General features: G+C 35.6%; 1 protein-coding gene across 2 annotated transcripts; it reads left to right on the top strand.

Annotated features, from left to right (window-relative positions):
* The first annotated feature begins 7,775 nt into the window (after positions 1–7,775).
* On the top strand, positions 7,776–15,523 carry LOC132626781 (uncharacterized). Of its 2 annotated transcripts, none has more exons than XM_060341772.1 (13): positions 7,776–8,942; positions 9,708–9,789; positions 10,533–10,721; positions 10,868–10,932; positions 11,015–11,174; positions 11,538–11,783; positions 11,897–12,013; positions 12,151–12,339; positions 12,422–12,503; positions 12,795–13,732; positions 13,840–14,347; positions 14,429–14,619; positions 14,707–15,523. In XM_060341772.1, exons 1-13 carry the CDS (start codon positions 7,909–7,911, stop codon positions 15,232–15,234), a joined length of 4,329 nt encoding a protein of 1,442 aa, XP_060197755.1. In that variant the 5' UTR covers positions 7,776–7,908; the 3' UTR covers positions 15,235–15,523. The 2 variants fall into 2 exon arrangements, with proteins under 2 accessions (XP_060197755.1, XP_060197754.1); XM_060341771.1 differs by having other exon boundaries at positions 7,777–8,942; positions 12,419–12,503.
* The last annotated feature ends 2,679 nt before the right edge of the window (positions 15,524–18,202 follow it).

Below are 18,202 nucleotides of genomic sequence, written 5' to 3'. Positions count from 1 at the left end.
CTGGGAACTACATGGCTTTTTCCTCATCCTCTGCTGGATTTCTTGCAGCTTCCTTGCTGTGATTGCCTCTTTTCCTTTCCATTTGAGCTTACTCTTTGCACTAGGCTTGTAACCAATGTCACCAGTTATATCAGCTGATCTAGTCACCTTTATTTTACCTTTGCTACTTGACATGGCAAGCTGTACATAAAAAATGACAATGCTTTAGTTTGAGATTCAATTGATTTGAGGCAATGAAATTGAGATTGAAATGGAGGGAGAATACTCACATTGACAGTTTTGAAGCCACTTTCAGCCTGGAAAACACCCATTCCCATCACTCTTGGCCTTTTATATGGGGCAGTGCTACCATTTCCTCTTCCCCCTCCCTTAGAAGTAGTAGGTGCAGAAGATGCTGCACTGAACTCAGGATGTGCTGGAGGTCTTGAAGGTGCTGGAGGGGCAGTAGGTGTAAGAGTTGAACTAGGTGTTTTCCTAGGTCTTCCCCTTTTTGCAGTAGGCTCAACCTCAAGTCGTACTGGTGTTTTCTATATTACACATAAATACAAAATCATAAAGGATCAATTAAGTTGAATAAATTCTAAATCAGAAAGTTACCTTTGGTCTTCCCTTTGGCCTTGAACTTGATGGTGCATTGTTTCTGGCCCTTGTGTTTGAACTTGCCATTGTTGATGACTCAAATCCTTTACTCCTTGGGCATCCTCTCTTGTTGTGTCCTCTTGTGTGGCAGTTACTACATGTCATTGCCATCCCATTTCTAGGCAGTTTTCCAGATTTTCTTGTCTCATGTGCCTCTTTCCTTCTCACTTTTGCTGGCCATCCCGGCATTGTCTTATACTCTGGTGGTGTAACAGTTGGATTACTTGAGATAGACCACATTGCCATATTAGTTAACGGTTCTAAAATAGTGGCATATGTTCTCATGTAAGTCTCTTTATTGTAGCAACTATGCATGTAGTCAAGAGGGTCATACTGCTTGTGACTTATTGCAGCTAAGGCATGAGCACATAGAATGCCCTTTAGTTTCCAAGCCCTACAACTACAATACGTTCTACCAAGATCCACTGTATGTACCAAAAGTCCTTCTCTCACTTCAAACCCAGCTACACCATTAAAATCTATGTTACGCTCCATAGACCTAACAATGTTCTCCTCTAGGACCTTCATTGATATTGGAGAGTAATTACTTCTCCAATTATTGACAAACTCCCTCAACCTACCAATCTTAGTCATTATCTTAACTCTAATCTCTTCAAGCATAGTAATGATTGTCTTGTGCCTAGCAGCCAAGATAGTAAACATGAGTACATCTACATTTACATTAAACTAAATTTAAAAAAACACCAAGTACACATACCTTGCAGCCAAGATCCAAGAATTAAAACACTCTGACATGTTGTTGTCCACATAATCAACTTTAACTTCAGTGTTGAAGTACACCTTACACCAATACTCTACATCAGCTTGTCCATCATCTCTTCTGGTCCAAGTTTCTTCATCTGGGCAATATTTTTTCTCAATTGAGACTCATGTGTGCTCTTCGCAATCTTCCAAAATTGTTGCATTCTTTGAAGTCCTCCCCAATCTTTACAAAAGTTAGCCAATATGTGCCTAGCACATTTTCTATGTTCAGCAGCAGGCAACAGGTCTTGAATTGCTACAAACAGTCCCTGAAACAAAGATAAGTTAGTAAGATTAAGAGAAATAAGTGAATATGAATAATAATTGAGAAAATTATAAAGTACACTTACCTTTTGCATATCTGTAATCAATGTTAAATCTGTACCATCTCTAAGTGCAAAGTCTTCTCTCAAACACTAGATAAACCAAGTCCATGTATGCTTGTTCTCATACTCAACTACTGCCCATGAAAGAGGCAGCATTTGATTAATCCCATCTCTACACACAGCAACCAACATCTGTCCTTTGCAAACTCCTTTCAAGAAACACCCATCTAAACCTATGCACTTCCTACAGGCCAAAAATGCCTACTTTAGTGCATCAAAACACATGTAAAAACTCTGGAAAACTGGTTGTCCAGTTGCATCAGGTTTACCCTATTTCACAACACAAGTGCTCCCAGGATTAGTCCTTAACAATTAATCCTTATAGTCAATTATTCTTCTAAATTCCACAATATGATCACCCATGATCTCTTTCAAAATTTTTGCCCCTGCTCTCCTAACAGTAGTCTTTCCAACATGAACATTAAATTTTTTCCTAATGAGTTCTTGCAACTTGAAAACTCTTATGTTTGGCTGCTCAGTAATTTTCTTTCTATACACCTCAGCTATGAACTTTGCATTACACAGGTAATTTCTGGTGCTCTTGTAGCAAGTGTGCTTTGGGTTGTAAGTTTTTATCTAGAAATCATGTGTGGTGTTGTCAAGCTTGGCATATAGCAGCCATGGACAGCCATTCCTGCACAAAACCCTAACCCTTTTTGGCTCATTCACCCACTTGTCCACTTGCACCCTCCTTTGAACAACATATCCTGTCACTGCCCTTCTAAACTCATCCACATCCTTAAAGACCATTCCCAACTACCACACAACTTTTTTTTGCAGTGGGATCATGAATAATTTTAGTTTTGTTTCCTGTCCTACTCCTTGATAACTTTCTTGGAGCATTTACCCTACTAGATTCAATATCTTTTTCCTCATCCCAATACTCATCCTCATCTAATTCAAAACTATCATCATCAGAACTAGGATAGTAAGGCTCATCACCTCCTAACCTACCTTCAAGACTTATTTTTCCTGTTTCAGTTTCATCAAAACCTAGATCTATACCAGCTTCACCTGCTGGTACATCATCAATATCATTTCTTCTGCTTTCCCTTCTCTGTTGTCTCTTAAAAGTCCTTCTTTCAGCCCTCAATTCCCTAATCTCCTCATGTTCATCACTTCTAGGTTCCTCCACATCATCCCCAACTAATCCTTCTAAAGATTCCTCACTATCAGCAGTTGAGTAATCAGATCCCTCTTCCTCTACAAAATCAGAACCTACTGGACCTAGATCCTGCTCATCTTCATCTTCAGTAGCAATAGGTTTTTTAGAACAAGATGGTTTGGAAGAAGAGGGAGCATTTTGACCAGCTTGAGTAGAGGTAGGTATTGTATTTTGGTGAGCTTGAGTAGAGGGATGTGATGTATTTTGAGCAGTGAAAGGAGAGGGAGGTGATGTATTTTGAGCAGTGAAAAGAGAGGAAGGTGATCTATTTTCAACAGTGAAAGGAGAGGGAGGTGTTGTATTTTCAGTAGTGATAAGAGAGGGAGGGGCTATATTTTCAAAAGTAATAGGAGAAGGAGGGGTTGTATTTTCAGTAGTTTGAGAAGCAAACACAAAAGGGGTATTAGGACCATTTATTGTCTCCTCACCAACCCTATCACCAAGACCTATTTCATCATCCCCTTTATTAAAAGATGAACCAGATTCCTCCCTTTCCCCATGAGAAACAATATCTAATAAAGGGGGGACTACAATTGGTTCATTCACCATGTGGTGCACAGAAACATCCATAATATCTTCCAAATTACTACACATGTCTAAAATTTCCCTATCACTCACAACATCTACGAAAATGTCACTCCTAGGAGGCTTAATACTAAAAGTACAAGTTGGAGTGTATCCCAATTCTTTTATATAATCTCTCAACTCAAAATATGACATCATATCCACATCTACATTCCAAAATTCAGTAATTTGACCACCAACATATTTTGGGACCCCACTACTTAAATCTAATTGCCCACGATGATACCATCTTAAAGTGACCAGTGTAAATGCGATGTTACACCTAAATGCAAAGACAACAAAAAGAAAAAAAAAAGACATTTAACATACATTACATTGCATAACAAGGGTTAAAAAATGTAAGATATGCACAGTAGAACCCTAATCTAGGCTCAAAGATTAACTTGATGCACAAACGAACCCTAAAATTAGGTTTAAAGACTAACAAGTATACAAAACATACTAGCATACAAGATTTCATCAGTTTTCTTCTACAAAAATCACATTTTTTATCGATTCTTCGTAAAAATCACATCTTCAAAAACCCTAGCCTACATTTTTACGAAAAAATAGTAAATTACCTTCAGTCAATAAGAAGACCACGCACTAGGATCCTTCAAAGCCAAAGACCCCAAAGAACTAGGTTTAGAAGACAACTAGATCGGGATTGGGGTTGAAATCGCATGAGAGTTTGGGTTAAATTGATTTTGACCCTAATAGGAATTAATATGGTAACTTTTAAATGGGTATGGGTTTGGGTCGGGTGGGTGAAAGGATTTAAAAGAAAAATTGATGTGGAAATTAAATTAAACTGGGGCCCAACGCGTGTAATCAAACACATCGACAAAACTGGTTAAGTTGTCCAGCTCAGCTTTTTGGGGGTATATATTATAGTTGAACTATGTCCAGGGGGGTGATAGGACCCCCGAAAAGGTTGAGTGTTCAGTTGGATTTCACCCAAACGTTGAGGGCTCATTTGACTATTTTGGTTAAAGTACTATACTGAAAGTGAATACTAAATCAGTACTCAATTAAATTAAATGGGTCTTGAAAACAATGCACCATTTTGCAAAATGGGCTTGTTAGATTTGTTGTTTTTTTTGACAAATTGATGACTTGGGTTGTTCTTTATGAAAAAGTTTTACTATGTGCCACACACAACTAACATTAGTTGTGCGAGACTCCTTTTTGTGAGATAAAAAATGGACCCACATCTTACATTTTTAGGTCCACAAATTTTAGGTTCATTTTTTTGTCTCACAAAATGAAGCCTCACACAACTGATGTCAGTTGTGTGAGACACATATTAATTTTTTTCTTCTTTATGATATATTGAACTTTTGTTTCAAATTTGAACTTATGGAAACCAGAGATATTAGTTTGGTTATAAATTATCTCATTGAGGACCAAATAGGAAGTTTAAAGTGTGTCATTCTTTTTAGAATTGAAAGAGGAGAAAACGATATAAATAGCCCCTTAACTATGAGGGTAGGTTCAACATAGTCCCTTATCTATGAACTTAACAGTTTTTGTCCTTTAAGTTCGCTAAAAGTTAACACTTTTAGTCTCCGGCAAAATATTCATTTAACTTTATTTGTTAGATTTGACGGGAACAATGAAAAAAATGAGGAAATTAGCGAGAACTCACATTTAGACGTACACATTACTATTAAAAAAAAAGGTCAAATACCTCGGGACAAAACCGACGTACGTCCGCTAGTTATAGGTAAAACCTTGGAAAAACCAACAAACTTGATTATGTCAGAAAATAGTGTCTCGGAACACAATAATTGACGGACTCTGTCGGTTAAAACCGAGGGAGTCCATCGGCTAAGTAAGCTATACTAGACTCGGTTTTTATTGAAAACCCGGTATAAAAATAAATACTTCATTGCAGAGATTTTTATTTTTTTTTGGAAAAAATAGTTTCCACACGTTTTTGTCCAAAAATAACCGATGGATGTCCGTCAGTCAGTTTTTGTAAAACAGACAAAGTTAGGGAACCTGATTATTAAGCATGTCAGGTAGCGAACCTCCGAGCAAAACAGGATGCAACGACGAAAGCTAGTGACAAGCCAAATATTTTGATAAGTCCTCCGTGGTTTGCTAACGAAGACAGACATTTCAGGAACTACATTTTGAAGACGCATTTTGACCTATAATAGTAATAGTTTTTTGTTACTCTGGTTGGAGCAATGTGGGTCTAATTACTGATACATAATGATACTATTATCATTTTTTTTGGTAGAATGATACTATTATCTAATCTACTGTTAACCAAAAATAAAATAAAATGAGTAAGTAATATTAATAACATTAAATTGCCAAAAGAGAGAGTTTGTATTTTCTTATCGCTCAAGCACCTAGAGAAAAAAAACCAATTGTCTTGTGATGTTATCACTGTTCGCGAGTATATAAATGTTATGAGAAAATTATTTTATCCGTTTTAAGTTTAATATTAGTCTATTTAAGAACATGCCATTTTTGCATATTTTGTAAAGTAGTAGCCCTTTAAATGCAACACTCCTAATAAAAGTATTTAATATCACAAGAGTTAAAGAATATTTAAACACATTATATATATCTTTACTCTATGGCTATAAATTTAAAATTGTTACCTAACTTTCTTAAATTGTGTGTTTAATTCATTAAAACACATACTCTCTCTATCCAATTAATCGTGGCACAGTTGGTTTTCAAAAGTCAAACAGTTAATTTTGACTGTGAATTTGGATATGAAATTTTTAATTTTTTCAAATAAAATTTATATATTTAAAAATTACGTAAAAAGTATTATAAGTCACAAAAATTAGCAATTCAAAATATTTAAATATATGTATATGAAAAAAATTACGGTAAAAAAAAATTATTTGAATCTCAAAATTAGAAAAATGTCATATAAATTGGGACAGAATAAGTAAAATGGAAGAGGTAATAGTAATCACGCTCTTGATCTATTTTCTCTCTCTTCCGGAACAGATCTTATTGGATTGAGGGATTGTAATCTTCTCACTTAAAAATCATCGAGATGAGGAAAAAGGGTACTCCCTATGTGTCAACTTATGTGATGGTATTTGATAGGGCAAGGAATTTAAGAATGAAAAGATATTTTTTGAAATTTGTGATCTAAAATAAGTTATACTCTCTCTGTTTCAATTTATGTGAACCTATTTCCTTTTTAGTCTGTGTCAACAAATTCACTTTATGAAATGATTTACAGCCATATAAATATTCAAGACTTATTTTGAACCACAAGTTTCAAAAGTCTTCACTCTTTCTTAAATGTCGTGCCCAATCAAATGGGTTCACATAAATTGAAACGGAGGGAGTATATATTTGTGTGGTTATAAATTATCTAATTAAGGATCAAATAGGAAGTTTTAAGTTAAATTACTCCCCCGCCCCCCTTTTAAATTTATGTAAACCTATATTCTTATTAGAGCCTGTTTGGATGGGCTTATGCTTATAAGCTGCTTTAGACAAGCTAAGTCAAATGAGCCCAATTATTTTTTTGAGCTTATTTTAAGCACAAAATGACTTTAAGCTGGCCAGCCAAACACTCAAAAAAGCTGAAAACAGCTTATAAGCAACTTATAAGCCATTCCAAACGAGCTCTTAGTCCGTACTAATAAGGATGGCCTATTTCTATATTTGAAAATAATTTACGTTTATGGAATGATTTATAGTCACACAAAATATATGTGACTCATATAACATCACAGGTTTAAAAATCTTCTCTTCTTTCTTAAACTCCGTGTCTAGTCAAATAGGTTCACATAAATTGAAATGCAGAAAGTATTACTTACTTCTTCGGTTCCAATTTATGTGATATAGTTTGACTAAGCAAGAAGTTTAAGAAAGAAATGAAGACTTTCGAAACTAGTGGTTTAAAACAAGTCATAGATATTTATGTGACTATAAATCATTTTATTAAGAGTAAAACTGAAAATTTCAAGGTTAAATTGTTTCTAAATATAGAAATATATCACATAAATTGGTTACTAAATACCATAAAAAAATGTGTCATTCTTTTTAGAACTACGGAAAGATCGGGAGTTAAACATAAGAAAAAAGAGAAAAAGGTGATTGTTTGCATGGATTTTCAATTTCCCGCGCAAAACAAACCAAATATAAACCTTCATTTTTTCCTCCACTCCCCCTAGCTTCCAACACACACCATGACAAAAAATAAAGTATATCACATAAATTGGTTCATACATAATTATAAAAATGTGTGGTTCTTTTTAGAACAAGAGAAAGACTGGGAGTTTAAAATAAGAAAAGAGACAAAAAGGTTGATCGTTTCCACAATATTTTCAATTTCCCGCGCAAAACAAACTAAATATGAGCCTTCATTTTTTCTTCCTCTTCCCCTAACTTCCAACGCACACCATGACCATCAACCACCAACAACCACCACCACCATTAACGGACAGAGACATAATTCAATTAGCTCAACTCTACCACCCACAGCCACAATCCTCTACTCCATTACCTCTACCTCCCTTTCTCCTGTCCAACAGCTCTCACAATACCCTCATATCCTATCTCCACTCACGCGCCTCCACTTCTCTAAACCCCTCACTCGCCGTATCCGAATACATCTCAGCTCTCCTTTCCCTTACCCATCTCCACGCTTCGCTTTCCCCACTCGTAACTCTTCTTCTTTCCAACTACATTACCCTTTTTACCTCCAATATAATTCCCCATGATAAAACCTCTTTACGTGTTTTTCAGCTCTTTGAGACTTATCTCCAGACAATTCAAGTTCAAGAATTAATGGAAATGGTTGAGTTGGTTGTGTCTTATTTACCTCACATTTTTTATTCTGAGGATACCCATGTGCTAGCTGTATTTGCTAAATGTATTGAACAAATCAGGTTTTCAAATGAGATGGGTTTTAAGAGTTTGGAGTATGTAGATAAGGTGTTTGATAAAATGCTTAGCCGTGATTGGAGTAAAGTTTTGTTGTTAAAATTGGTGGAAGTCGTTAAGGATTTGAATTTTATTGGGAAGGGGAAAAGGAAGGAGTTTTTAGAGAAGGTGTTTAGTGGAATGAGGAATAATGTGGATTTGCAGGATTTGCCTGGATTGGTTTATCAATTGTTGGTATTGGGATCAAAGGGTTTCGGTAAGAAGGAAGTTATAGAAGGGATCGTGATGTATTTTGGTGAAGTGAAATCAGGTGGTTCGATAATGAGACAAGTTGAAGGAACTGTATTGCTTCACGTGAATTTTGCTGTGAAGCAAGATCCTTCTTTGGGACAAGAGGTGTTAGGACTAGTGAGATCCGATTATCGAGTGTTTAATCATTTTACAGTTGCGATATTGTTGTCAGTTGCTAGAGTTAAGAGGCTCACTGAAAGCTCTATTGGGGTTCTGAAAACATCATTGTTTGCTGCTTATAAAGACTTCAAATTTTCCAGGTACTTTTTGCTGTGTCGGTCTTCGTTGTTTCTCCTATTCATCCGAGTATTATCTTTGTTGGGGTTAGTTCTGATGATTAAGAGCCTGTTTGGATGGGCTTAAAAAAAGCAGTTTATAAGCTGAAAACAGCTTATAAGCTGCTTTAGAGAAGTTAAGCCAAACGGGCCCAATTATTTTTTTGGGCTTATTTTAAGCACTAAATGGCTTATAAGCTGGTCAGCCAAACACTCAAAAAAGCTATAAACAGCTTATAAGCTATTTTCAGCAACTTATAAGCCAATCCAAACACGCTCTAAGTAGTAGAACTAATACTGTTTTTTTCTATTTTACATGATTCTATTAAGTACTATATAACTAGCCCTTTTTTTTACAGTAATTTTTTCGAACTGTCTTTTAACTTTTTGTAATAAAAAATGTGACTTATTCTAAATATGTTACTTGTTTTAGGAAAATAATGGAATTGATGTCCGAATGGAGACCATAAATACTACTACTATAGCTTTACCTCGTACGTCGTAGTTTGTCATTCTTTTGACTGAGGGATTTTTTGTTTGTACAAGTTTAAGCCTGATTCGGATGCATCCCTAGAATGCACGAAAGCTATTCCATCAAAGAGTAAACAGTTTCTAGATTATAAGACTTTTTCCAAAGTCATTTGATAACGTATATTCTGAAAGAATGGTGCCCTAACGCCATCATTAATTTTCTAAACTGTTGTGCTTGATACAACTGCCATGTTCCACTGTAATGTTGTTGCATTTCAGGAGCTGTAAATGGCTAACATGTGACTTGAAAGAACACTATTTGCATACTGTCAGAGACATGGAGAAGGCTGTGCTAAGAGCTGTAAGTTTCTTTTGTCTTCCTCATGCACAGTGGCGGATCCAGGATTTTCACTATGACTATGGGGGTTTGAAAAATAAAATTGTAGTGTCTGGGATTTGAATGTGGAACCTCATGGTGAAATTTGAATCCCCTAAACCACTGAACCAACCTCTACTCTTGTGTTCAGAGGATTCAAAATCTATATTTGTACATAAAAATTAAAAAACATTACCTTATCTATACAGTGTAATTTTTTGCCGTGGGTTTGGGTGAACACCCTCCCGCCCCCTAGATCTGCCCCTGCTAGTGCATGTAATTACACAATTATTCCTGTACATGCCTTTGTGAGAGATTGCTCAGAGGTAGTTCCATCTGCATTTAGCAATCATTCCTGATCAGAATAAACTATGAGATGAGGACTGCATGGTTTCTTTGATTATGCAAGAAGACGGTAAGAACATAAGATATAGTATATTGTTAGTGCTATAAGCATGGCTGCCTTTTTTAAGAGCTGACCGGCATCTATTTGCTGGAGTTTATAGCTGCAAACAGACTGTTCTGCTGATGATCTCTGTCATCGCCTACATATTTCCATCTCTGGTCCTCTCCGCATGTATGCGTGGGTTTATTATGTAACGATTTCGTTCAGCGAATGGGGAATTTTCCTTCTATCACGAGTTTTAAACCCCTCCCCTTCCCCCAGGGATCATCCAGGTCAATCTGCATGAGTTTTGCTGTTCATACCCTTCTGTCTTTATACATAGGTTAGTGAGAGCAACTGCGGAAGAGAACATGTGGTGCCAAGTATCATGCAACTTGGATTTGTGTTGCTTGAAGGAGTTGAAGAAGGAAGTAAAAGTTTTGAAAAGTCTGATGATGTGATGGGTCCTGACAAGCTAGGTACTCAGGTTCTCAAGAGTTTATTTGAGGTTCATGATATGGCAAGAAACGAGGTCAGTATGAAATGTCTATGTTCATCCAACCTTGGCTTCATGTTCCAATAAATCTTGTTCTTGATATGTTTTAGTAGATCTTCCTGTATCTAAGGCACACGGACAGGACATTGCTAGTTATAACTATACTTGCTGATTTATTGCAGATAATAGAACAATGCAAATTACGTATCCTCTCTTCGAAGCCTGAAAAAGGCTTTCCTGTAATAAGGTGATTGCAAATGTTCGCTAAGGATTTTGGTCCATGTTTTTTGGTACTATTTACCAATAATCAATTTATTTGTCCTTGATAGACTGCTTGGTTTTCTTATCTGTAATTATCCATACCCGATTTTGGAGCACGTTTCACATCTGAAGGAACTGTTGGATTATTTCACATTCATGAATGACAAGGTCTCCTCTCATCTTGTTGCTGCCCTTTTACCTCTAATCAGATTAAGCCGTGATCTGCAGGTACTTATTGGTATCTTACCATTTCTTCATATTATTGACTATGTTATATTTCACAAAAACTCAAATAGCATACTGGACCTCAAAGAAACACAGATGTACAATAGCAAAAATAAACTAATTGTGCCTGTTGAGAAGGATCCAAACTTAGTGAAGCTAGTTGCCATCTTCTTTCGACGAACTTTAGAAATGAACATATCTAATTTGCTTCTAGTTCACTTATTAGTTCTTTCCCTCTGCTCTTGCAGTGGTGAATAGTTATCTTCATATTTTTCATTAAAATCAATATTTTGAGGTTAACATCTCCATCCTTTTCTGTTTCTCCTTTGTTCCTTTGTTATTTATCCTATCTTCTTCATGTTACAGGATTATACCATCTTGGTCTTGCGTAAGGCATTGTTTAGACGAGAAGACTCCATCCGTCTTGCTGCGTCAAGCTCAATTGTCAATTTGATATTGGCAGAAAAACAATCCACGAAAGATGGGCCATTTTCTTGTCAAGACTCAAGCAGTCAAGCTAGTAGCAGCCAGCAAGCCGAAGTTTTCCGTGCACTTGGTTCCAGTCTTTTCCAGGAGCTAAATGGTTTGTTGCAGAGGTGCCTTTATCAGCAGGTTTCATTTTCCATATATCCTCTCCCTCTCTTTTCTATATTTCCCCCAATGAACCATGAGCTTCCTGTGTATAGGGGTGATATTAGTACTCATGGAAAAATGTTATTTTCTAGGCAAAGGTCAGAGAGATTCTATATCATGGACTTCTTAAGCTTGTTTTGGTGGATCCTTTAACTTCTGGAGCTGTTTTTGATTTTCTCTTCCCTCATTTCTTGCGGTTTTACAGAGAGGTATGGATATTTTTCTAACTATTAATCTCGCTTTCTTATGATATTACTCTGATGAAGAACCCTTTAGTTTTGTCGTGTGATGTAAATAAGTTGCTAATGTTTTTGCCTTACCTCTTGGTGCTGATTGTTTGTTTCAGGATGCAGATTTTTTACTGGATGTTAACCAATGTACTAAATCCGAGAGTGGGAAAGTATATATTCAAGAGCCACTAGACTGCCTTCTCTCCTGTATCTCCTGGATGCTTCTTCTTCAGCCACATGGGAAAACCGACCATCCTTCAGATTCTTGGACTTGCTTTGGCTTCTCTCTGACACAAGAGAATGAGGTATTCTAGTTAAATAGGCAAGGTATCCACTCAGATTAAAAGCTTGTTACCAACTATTTAGCATTTGATAAAATTGCAGCAGGCTGGAAAAGCATGGTCCAAAGAGTCATTATCGAATGCAATATCAAAGATTCGAAACTTTCTAAGAAATGCAGATATGGAAGGTGTGTGAGATTGTTGAGTTCAGTTTGATTAAATAAAGTTCAACTTGAGACAGTTAACAATGCTATTGTCGATATTCCTAGACTTAAGCAGCAGCTTATGCTGAATACCAAACAGTATTAGTTGACCATTTTTCTTAGTCCACACCAAAATGAGTGTTGTTGACTCTGATCGTGTTTCCTGCTCTTGAGATACAGATATTTCCAATTTCCTTGCACTGCAGAAACTTCATTGCTAGTTGTTTAGTAAAGCTGATGAATTTTTTCATAATGTTTATTTGCATGTTAGATCAGGCTTACTCGACAAAACTCAGGATACAGGTTCTACTCCCTTAGAAGAGGAAAAACGGAGATTCTGTTCTTCAATTTTATTAGGAATCATTGAGGTGATGTTGAATATAGTTGGGACAGAGTTTGGAAAAACAACTGATGCAAAAAAGTTGGAGATGGAAAAAGAGCTGTTTGACTTTATTGGTATTTTTGAATATTTGGACAAAAATATATGTAGGCAGGGTGGTGGTTCAACTCAGAGAGGTTTTATGCGGCCTACTGCAAGCAATGCTTCAGAGGAGCTGGAATTTAGTGGCAGTAAATTATGTCAGGAACGAATTCCTCTGTTAGCAACTTCAGTTATCTATCAGCTATTGCAAAGTACTGTAGAATCTTGGAGATATGATGACTTTAACAACAATGTGCCCTCTCAAAAACAGAGCCAATTATCATCTGGAAAGGCATCAACTCAGTATTATAAAATTCTTTCGTTTACTCTTAACATTTGCCTTCGTCAGCTAAAAGCATCCTCTGTTGTGCGACAGCAAGATCCTCTACAAATGTTGATCTATGGGGAGATCAAGCAGTTGGGCTCCCCTTTGCTGAAAATTATTTGGTGCCTTCTCTCTGAACCAAAATCTATGACAGATAGCAGGAAAAAAGATGGTAATATGAAGAAAGATCTTGATGACAGGAAGGAATATATCCATTTGGGACTTCTTTCCTTGAAAGAATTGCTGGCAGTAATCTTGCATGAGTTGGATTATTCTGTTCTGATAGATGACCTGGCTGCAGTTTCTGGTCCTGGGGATGAAGCGGACAATGCTATGGATGGTGATATTGAATGTGAAAAAGCTGATGACATTCTCTACAAATATACAAGTGAAGAATTATTCATCAAAAACAGTATAAGGCCACTGATTACTATGCTTCTTGCACGTTCTTTCTTCCGCGAAGTTGAGGTAATGCGTATGATTGGTATCTTTTATTCTTACTGAGGATATTTTGCAATGATGTATAGCTTTGTTCTTTTCCCTTTTAATACCTTCTATGTTATGTTTGCTGTCAGGTTCTTTGTGATATTATCATGTTAATTAGCAATAAATTGCCAGAAGAGCAAAAGAATCTTGTTGGTAATTGGGCTAAATGCATCTGCAAGACCAGTAAAGTATCAAATCCCAAGGCTGCTAAAAGTATTGTATCTATTGCTATATTGTTAACTTCACCACCAAATGACTTAATTATTGCTGAAGACATGGCTGCCGAGCTTTTAAAAGTGGTGGGATCAGAAGCAGAGAGGCTTGATTCACAAGTGACATTGGATGCGTATTCAATTATAAACAAATCAACCAGTGCCCCACTAGCTTCACTAATACTACACTTAGTTGAATCAGTTATTCTTGACATTGAATGGGTCATAATGAAATTGAAGATATACTCTGTTGCAAATACAAGAGCTGTTTTGGTTAATCAGAATGGTGTAAAGGATACAAGATTGGCGCTGGAAGAGATTGTTTATTCAAGAGCAGAAGCTGTTGTGAAGGTGTTATCTTCTTTTGTTATGATGGACCTTAAGGGTATGCTAAAAAGAATCTAGATATTCTTGTTATTAATTAATCTACTATTTGTTAGTCATTTAACACCAGGATGAATAGCAGATCCTCAGGCAGAGCAATTGGTGAAGTTAGCTGCAAGGTTTTACAAGAACTTAGCCCGAATGTCAAAGCTTCTAATTGCTTCCAAAGGTGTAAAACAACCTTTACCAAGCCTCAAGTACCAAAAGCTTGTGGAAATAACTTCCAGGCAGCTAACAGCTCCTCTCTACAATTTTGTGCCTCTGATGCAAAGGGTAAAAGCTTTGGGAACTCTTGTTTAAGCTAAAGTTTCACTTCTTTTGTTCAAGTAAGTTTCTTAATTCTACCTGGTTGACTTGTAGACACAACTAGAGATCACAAAATCTAAAGCCCTTGTCAACAAAATCAAAAGGGAGAACAGATGCATCCCAGACTTGATTTACCAAATAGAAGATTATGAGAAATACCTCATACAAATCAGCAAGGCGACGAAAATAAACTTGCTGAGGCATGCAAAACGAAGCACCTCCAGGGACTTCAAGATAATAGAGCCAAAAAGTTTTTCCGTAGAAGACAATGTTGGAATCCAAGATGGAGATAATAATGATGCAGCAGGAGGTGAGAGTGAATCAACAGAAGACCTCCTCCACGAGGAAGAAGGAAATGGAGCAGTAGATGAATCAGTGGCTGATGCGGATGATGAAGGAAATGGAGCAGAAGACGAATCAGCGGCTGGTGCTGATGATGATGATGAAGGAAATGAAGTGGAAGAGGCATACAATAGTCCACCCGTAGTAGAGGCTTCGGAGTCTGAGGGTGATGCTGAAGCTCCTAAGGCAAAGAGAGCAAAAATGAGGAGAGTTGTTGAGGACTCAGACGAAGAAGCATAAAAAAGACAACATTGTCAAATTGTAAAGCTGTGAGCACTGAAGAAAAAGCTTGAAGTTTCTTTTTGTAGTTTCCAACTCCATCTAAATTTCTCTCTTTTTTTTTTTTTTGGTAGCAGTCGTTTGGAAATTTCTTTGTAGTTTTGGTGAAGAAAAATGTATTTTATTGTTTATATCCAAATAGTTTACCTTTTGTACGTTATAAGTTTGGAGTAATACCAAAGGATCTAAAAGTTGAAAGAAACAAATTCCATAATATTATTTGGATATATAGTGATTAGTGACCATGTAACTAACACACTTTTAAGGGAAGCTAGCTGTGCTTAAACCTGTTAACTGGTTTGAACCGGACCGGTAACCGGTTAACAAATCGGCTGGTTTCCGGTTAAAAAACCGGAACCGGCCACCGGTTCCGGTTTAACCGGTTCCGATTTATCGGTTAAAAACCCGAAACCGGAACCAGTCCGGTTCAAATACGTCCAAAACCTAATAAATATATATATTATAATATTTATTAGTATATCGTAGGTATATATATATAGCCTATATATATATATGTTTAATTATACTATATATACTTATAATTTATATATTATAACTTAAGTTATTTATAGCTTAATTTTTTTCTAAGTTTATAAATTCATATATATATATATATATATATAATAAGTTATATGCTTAAGTTATACTACATATACCTAAAATATAGTAAGAATATACTTATATATATCAATATACTTAGGTCGTATAACTTACACACACACACACACACACACACACACATATATATATATATATATATATATATATATATATATATATATATATATATATATATGTGTGTGTGTTTAAGTTATATGTATACTATATATTATAAATATATTCTTAGTATATTTTAGTTATTTTTCAAGTATATAACTTTCTAGTTTTTAATTTAAGTAGATGTATATTATAAGTATATTCTTAGTATATTTTAGGTATATTTCTAAATTAATATAAGTAAAAATATGAACACAAGTAAATAGAAGAAAGCTCAATGAGCCATATATTTTATTCATTCTTGGATAACATTTATTTGCAAGTTGTAGTTTTTTTTTAACTTGCAAATAATACATGAGTTGCAAAGAAATAGTAGAATAATAAAATCACCAATTCTCAATCATTTGGTTAATTCCCCCCATATCATATTCGGCCATGAAGATATCTTCAAAGTCTTCCATTTGGTCCGGTCCACTTGCTATCAAATCTTCAATCTCTTCCTCTTCGCCTTCCTCCGCTTCTAAGTTTTGGTTGCGTCGCTCCGATCTAATCCAATCGCGAATGCACACTAGTACTTGCAAGCTAAAGCCGGATAATGAGTGTCTATAGTCTCCAGTTTGTTGTCTTCCGAAGCCACGGTTGATACTTGAACTGTAAGGATATCTCGAGCCATTCTTGAGAGTATCGGATGGCTTGCCTTGTATTTCTTCCACCATGTTAAGACGTCCAGCTCATCTAGTTCCTTGATATCCACATTTGGCTGCATCAAATAAAAGTTATATTCATCAAAGTTTGCACTACAAGCAGGAGTTGGCTGTGAATGTAAAACTTTTAAATACGACAAACCCGACAAGCCCTTTTTGCTACTTTGAGAAGTAGTAGGGCGTGGAGCAACGGGTGTAGCATGTTCTTCCAAATTAGAATAATGAGTAAAAACTTTTCTAAACTCGTCATCAATAGCGAGTTCGGCTTCAGCTAAAGATGGTTGAACTCCCTCTTCAATTTCTAAAAATGTATAAATTTGATCAACCAATGGTTTAGTATAAGACACTTTTAAACAAGGATTTAAAAGAGAACCCAATATAAATAAAGTTGGGATGGGAAAAATATACTTCTTAAATTTTGTTGTCATATCAAAAATAGCTGTTTGATAACCGTGTTTATATTTATACTCTTGTAAAACTCTAGCTATTTCCGCTAAGTAGGCTAAAATTCCGATTACCGTGGGATAGAATTGTTTAGAAAAAGCAAGAGTTGCATTATAAAAAATTTCTAAGAGTTCAACACATTCCTTAACATCTTCCCAATGCATAAAATTTAATCAATCATCATTATTAATATTATATTTGCTGTGAACTTGTTATATGGGAATCCTATACTCATATGCTTGTTGTAGCATAATGTAAGTGTAGTTCCACCTAGTCTCAATTTCTACTTGAATTTTTCTAGGTCTAAGGTTATTTTCCACACAATAATTCTTAAAATCTCTAAGTCTTCCCCTATTAGCATTACAAAAAAGAAACGCAACCGCATCTCTAACTTTTTGAATAGAATCGTCAAAACGCACAAGACCATCTTTAACAATTAAGTTTAAAATGTGACAACTACATCTCACATGAAAAATATTTTTTAGCGGAGGGTTTAATTCTCTTTTTGAAAGACCAATCGCCTTTGTATTATGAGAAGCATTATCTAAAGCAATACAAAGTGTTTTTCTATAAATGTTAAAAAATCTCATAATAGTAGACATTAAATCCGCTAAAAATTTTCCATTGTGACGACCTTTTCCTTCATCATATAAAAAAGATATAATTCTTTTTTGCATAACCCAATTGTCATCAACCCAATGACATGTAATAGCAAAAAAATCTAACTTGTTAAGACTAAGACCCAAATCAGCGGTAAGAGAAACATTACAGTTTAAAGAATTAAATATATGGTGCAAATAAAATCTATAATTTTTATATAAATCTATAACATCCGCTCTACAAGTACTTCTAGGAATACCCTCAAATAATGGATTATAACAACGTTGAATGTAAGTAACAAACCCCAAACCCAAAGGAAAGGAAAATGGTAAACAATCATAAGCTACCATTTTAGCTATTTCTACACGCTCTTTTTTCTTGTCATACTTAAAATTTTTACCGGTTCGTGGATCTATCGTCATTTGAATACCCTCACATTTGAACCCGTTTTCTCTCCCCAAACA

This window comes from Lycium barbarum, chromosome 2 (genome assembly GCF_019175385.1).
Source record: "Lycium barbarum isolate Lr01 chromosome 2, ASM1917538v2, whole genome shotgun sequence".
NCBI classification, from domain to species: Eukaryota; Viridiplantae; Streptophyta; class Magnoliopsida; order Solanales; family Solanaceae; genus Lycium; species Lycium barbarum.
The sequence above is the reverse complement of the archived record's forward strand: the minus strand, read 5'-3'. Positions and strand labels throughout refer to the sequence as shown.

What these genes read in the sequence shown, in the direction of transcription:
- LOC132626781 (XM_060341771.1), top strand. Translation starts at nt 7,909, where the DNA reads ATGACCATCAACCACCAACAACCACCACCACCATTAACGGACAGAGAC. An exon ending in AAAGACTTCAAATTTTCCAG is followed by an intron (nt 8,943 to 9,707) that starts GTACTTTTTGCT and finishes GTTGCATTTCAG; the next exon opens with GAGCTGTAAATGGCTAACAT. An exon ending in AGAAGGCTGTGCTAAGAGCT is followed by an intron (nt 9,790 to 10,532) that starts GTAAGTTTCTTT and finishes CTTTATACATAG; the next exon opens with GTTAGTGAGAGCAACTGCGG.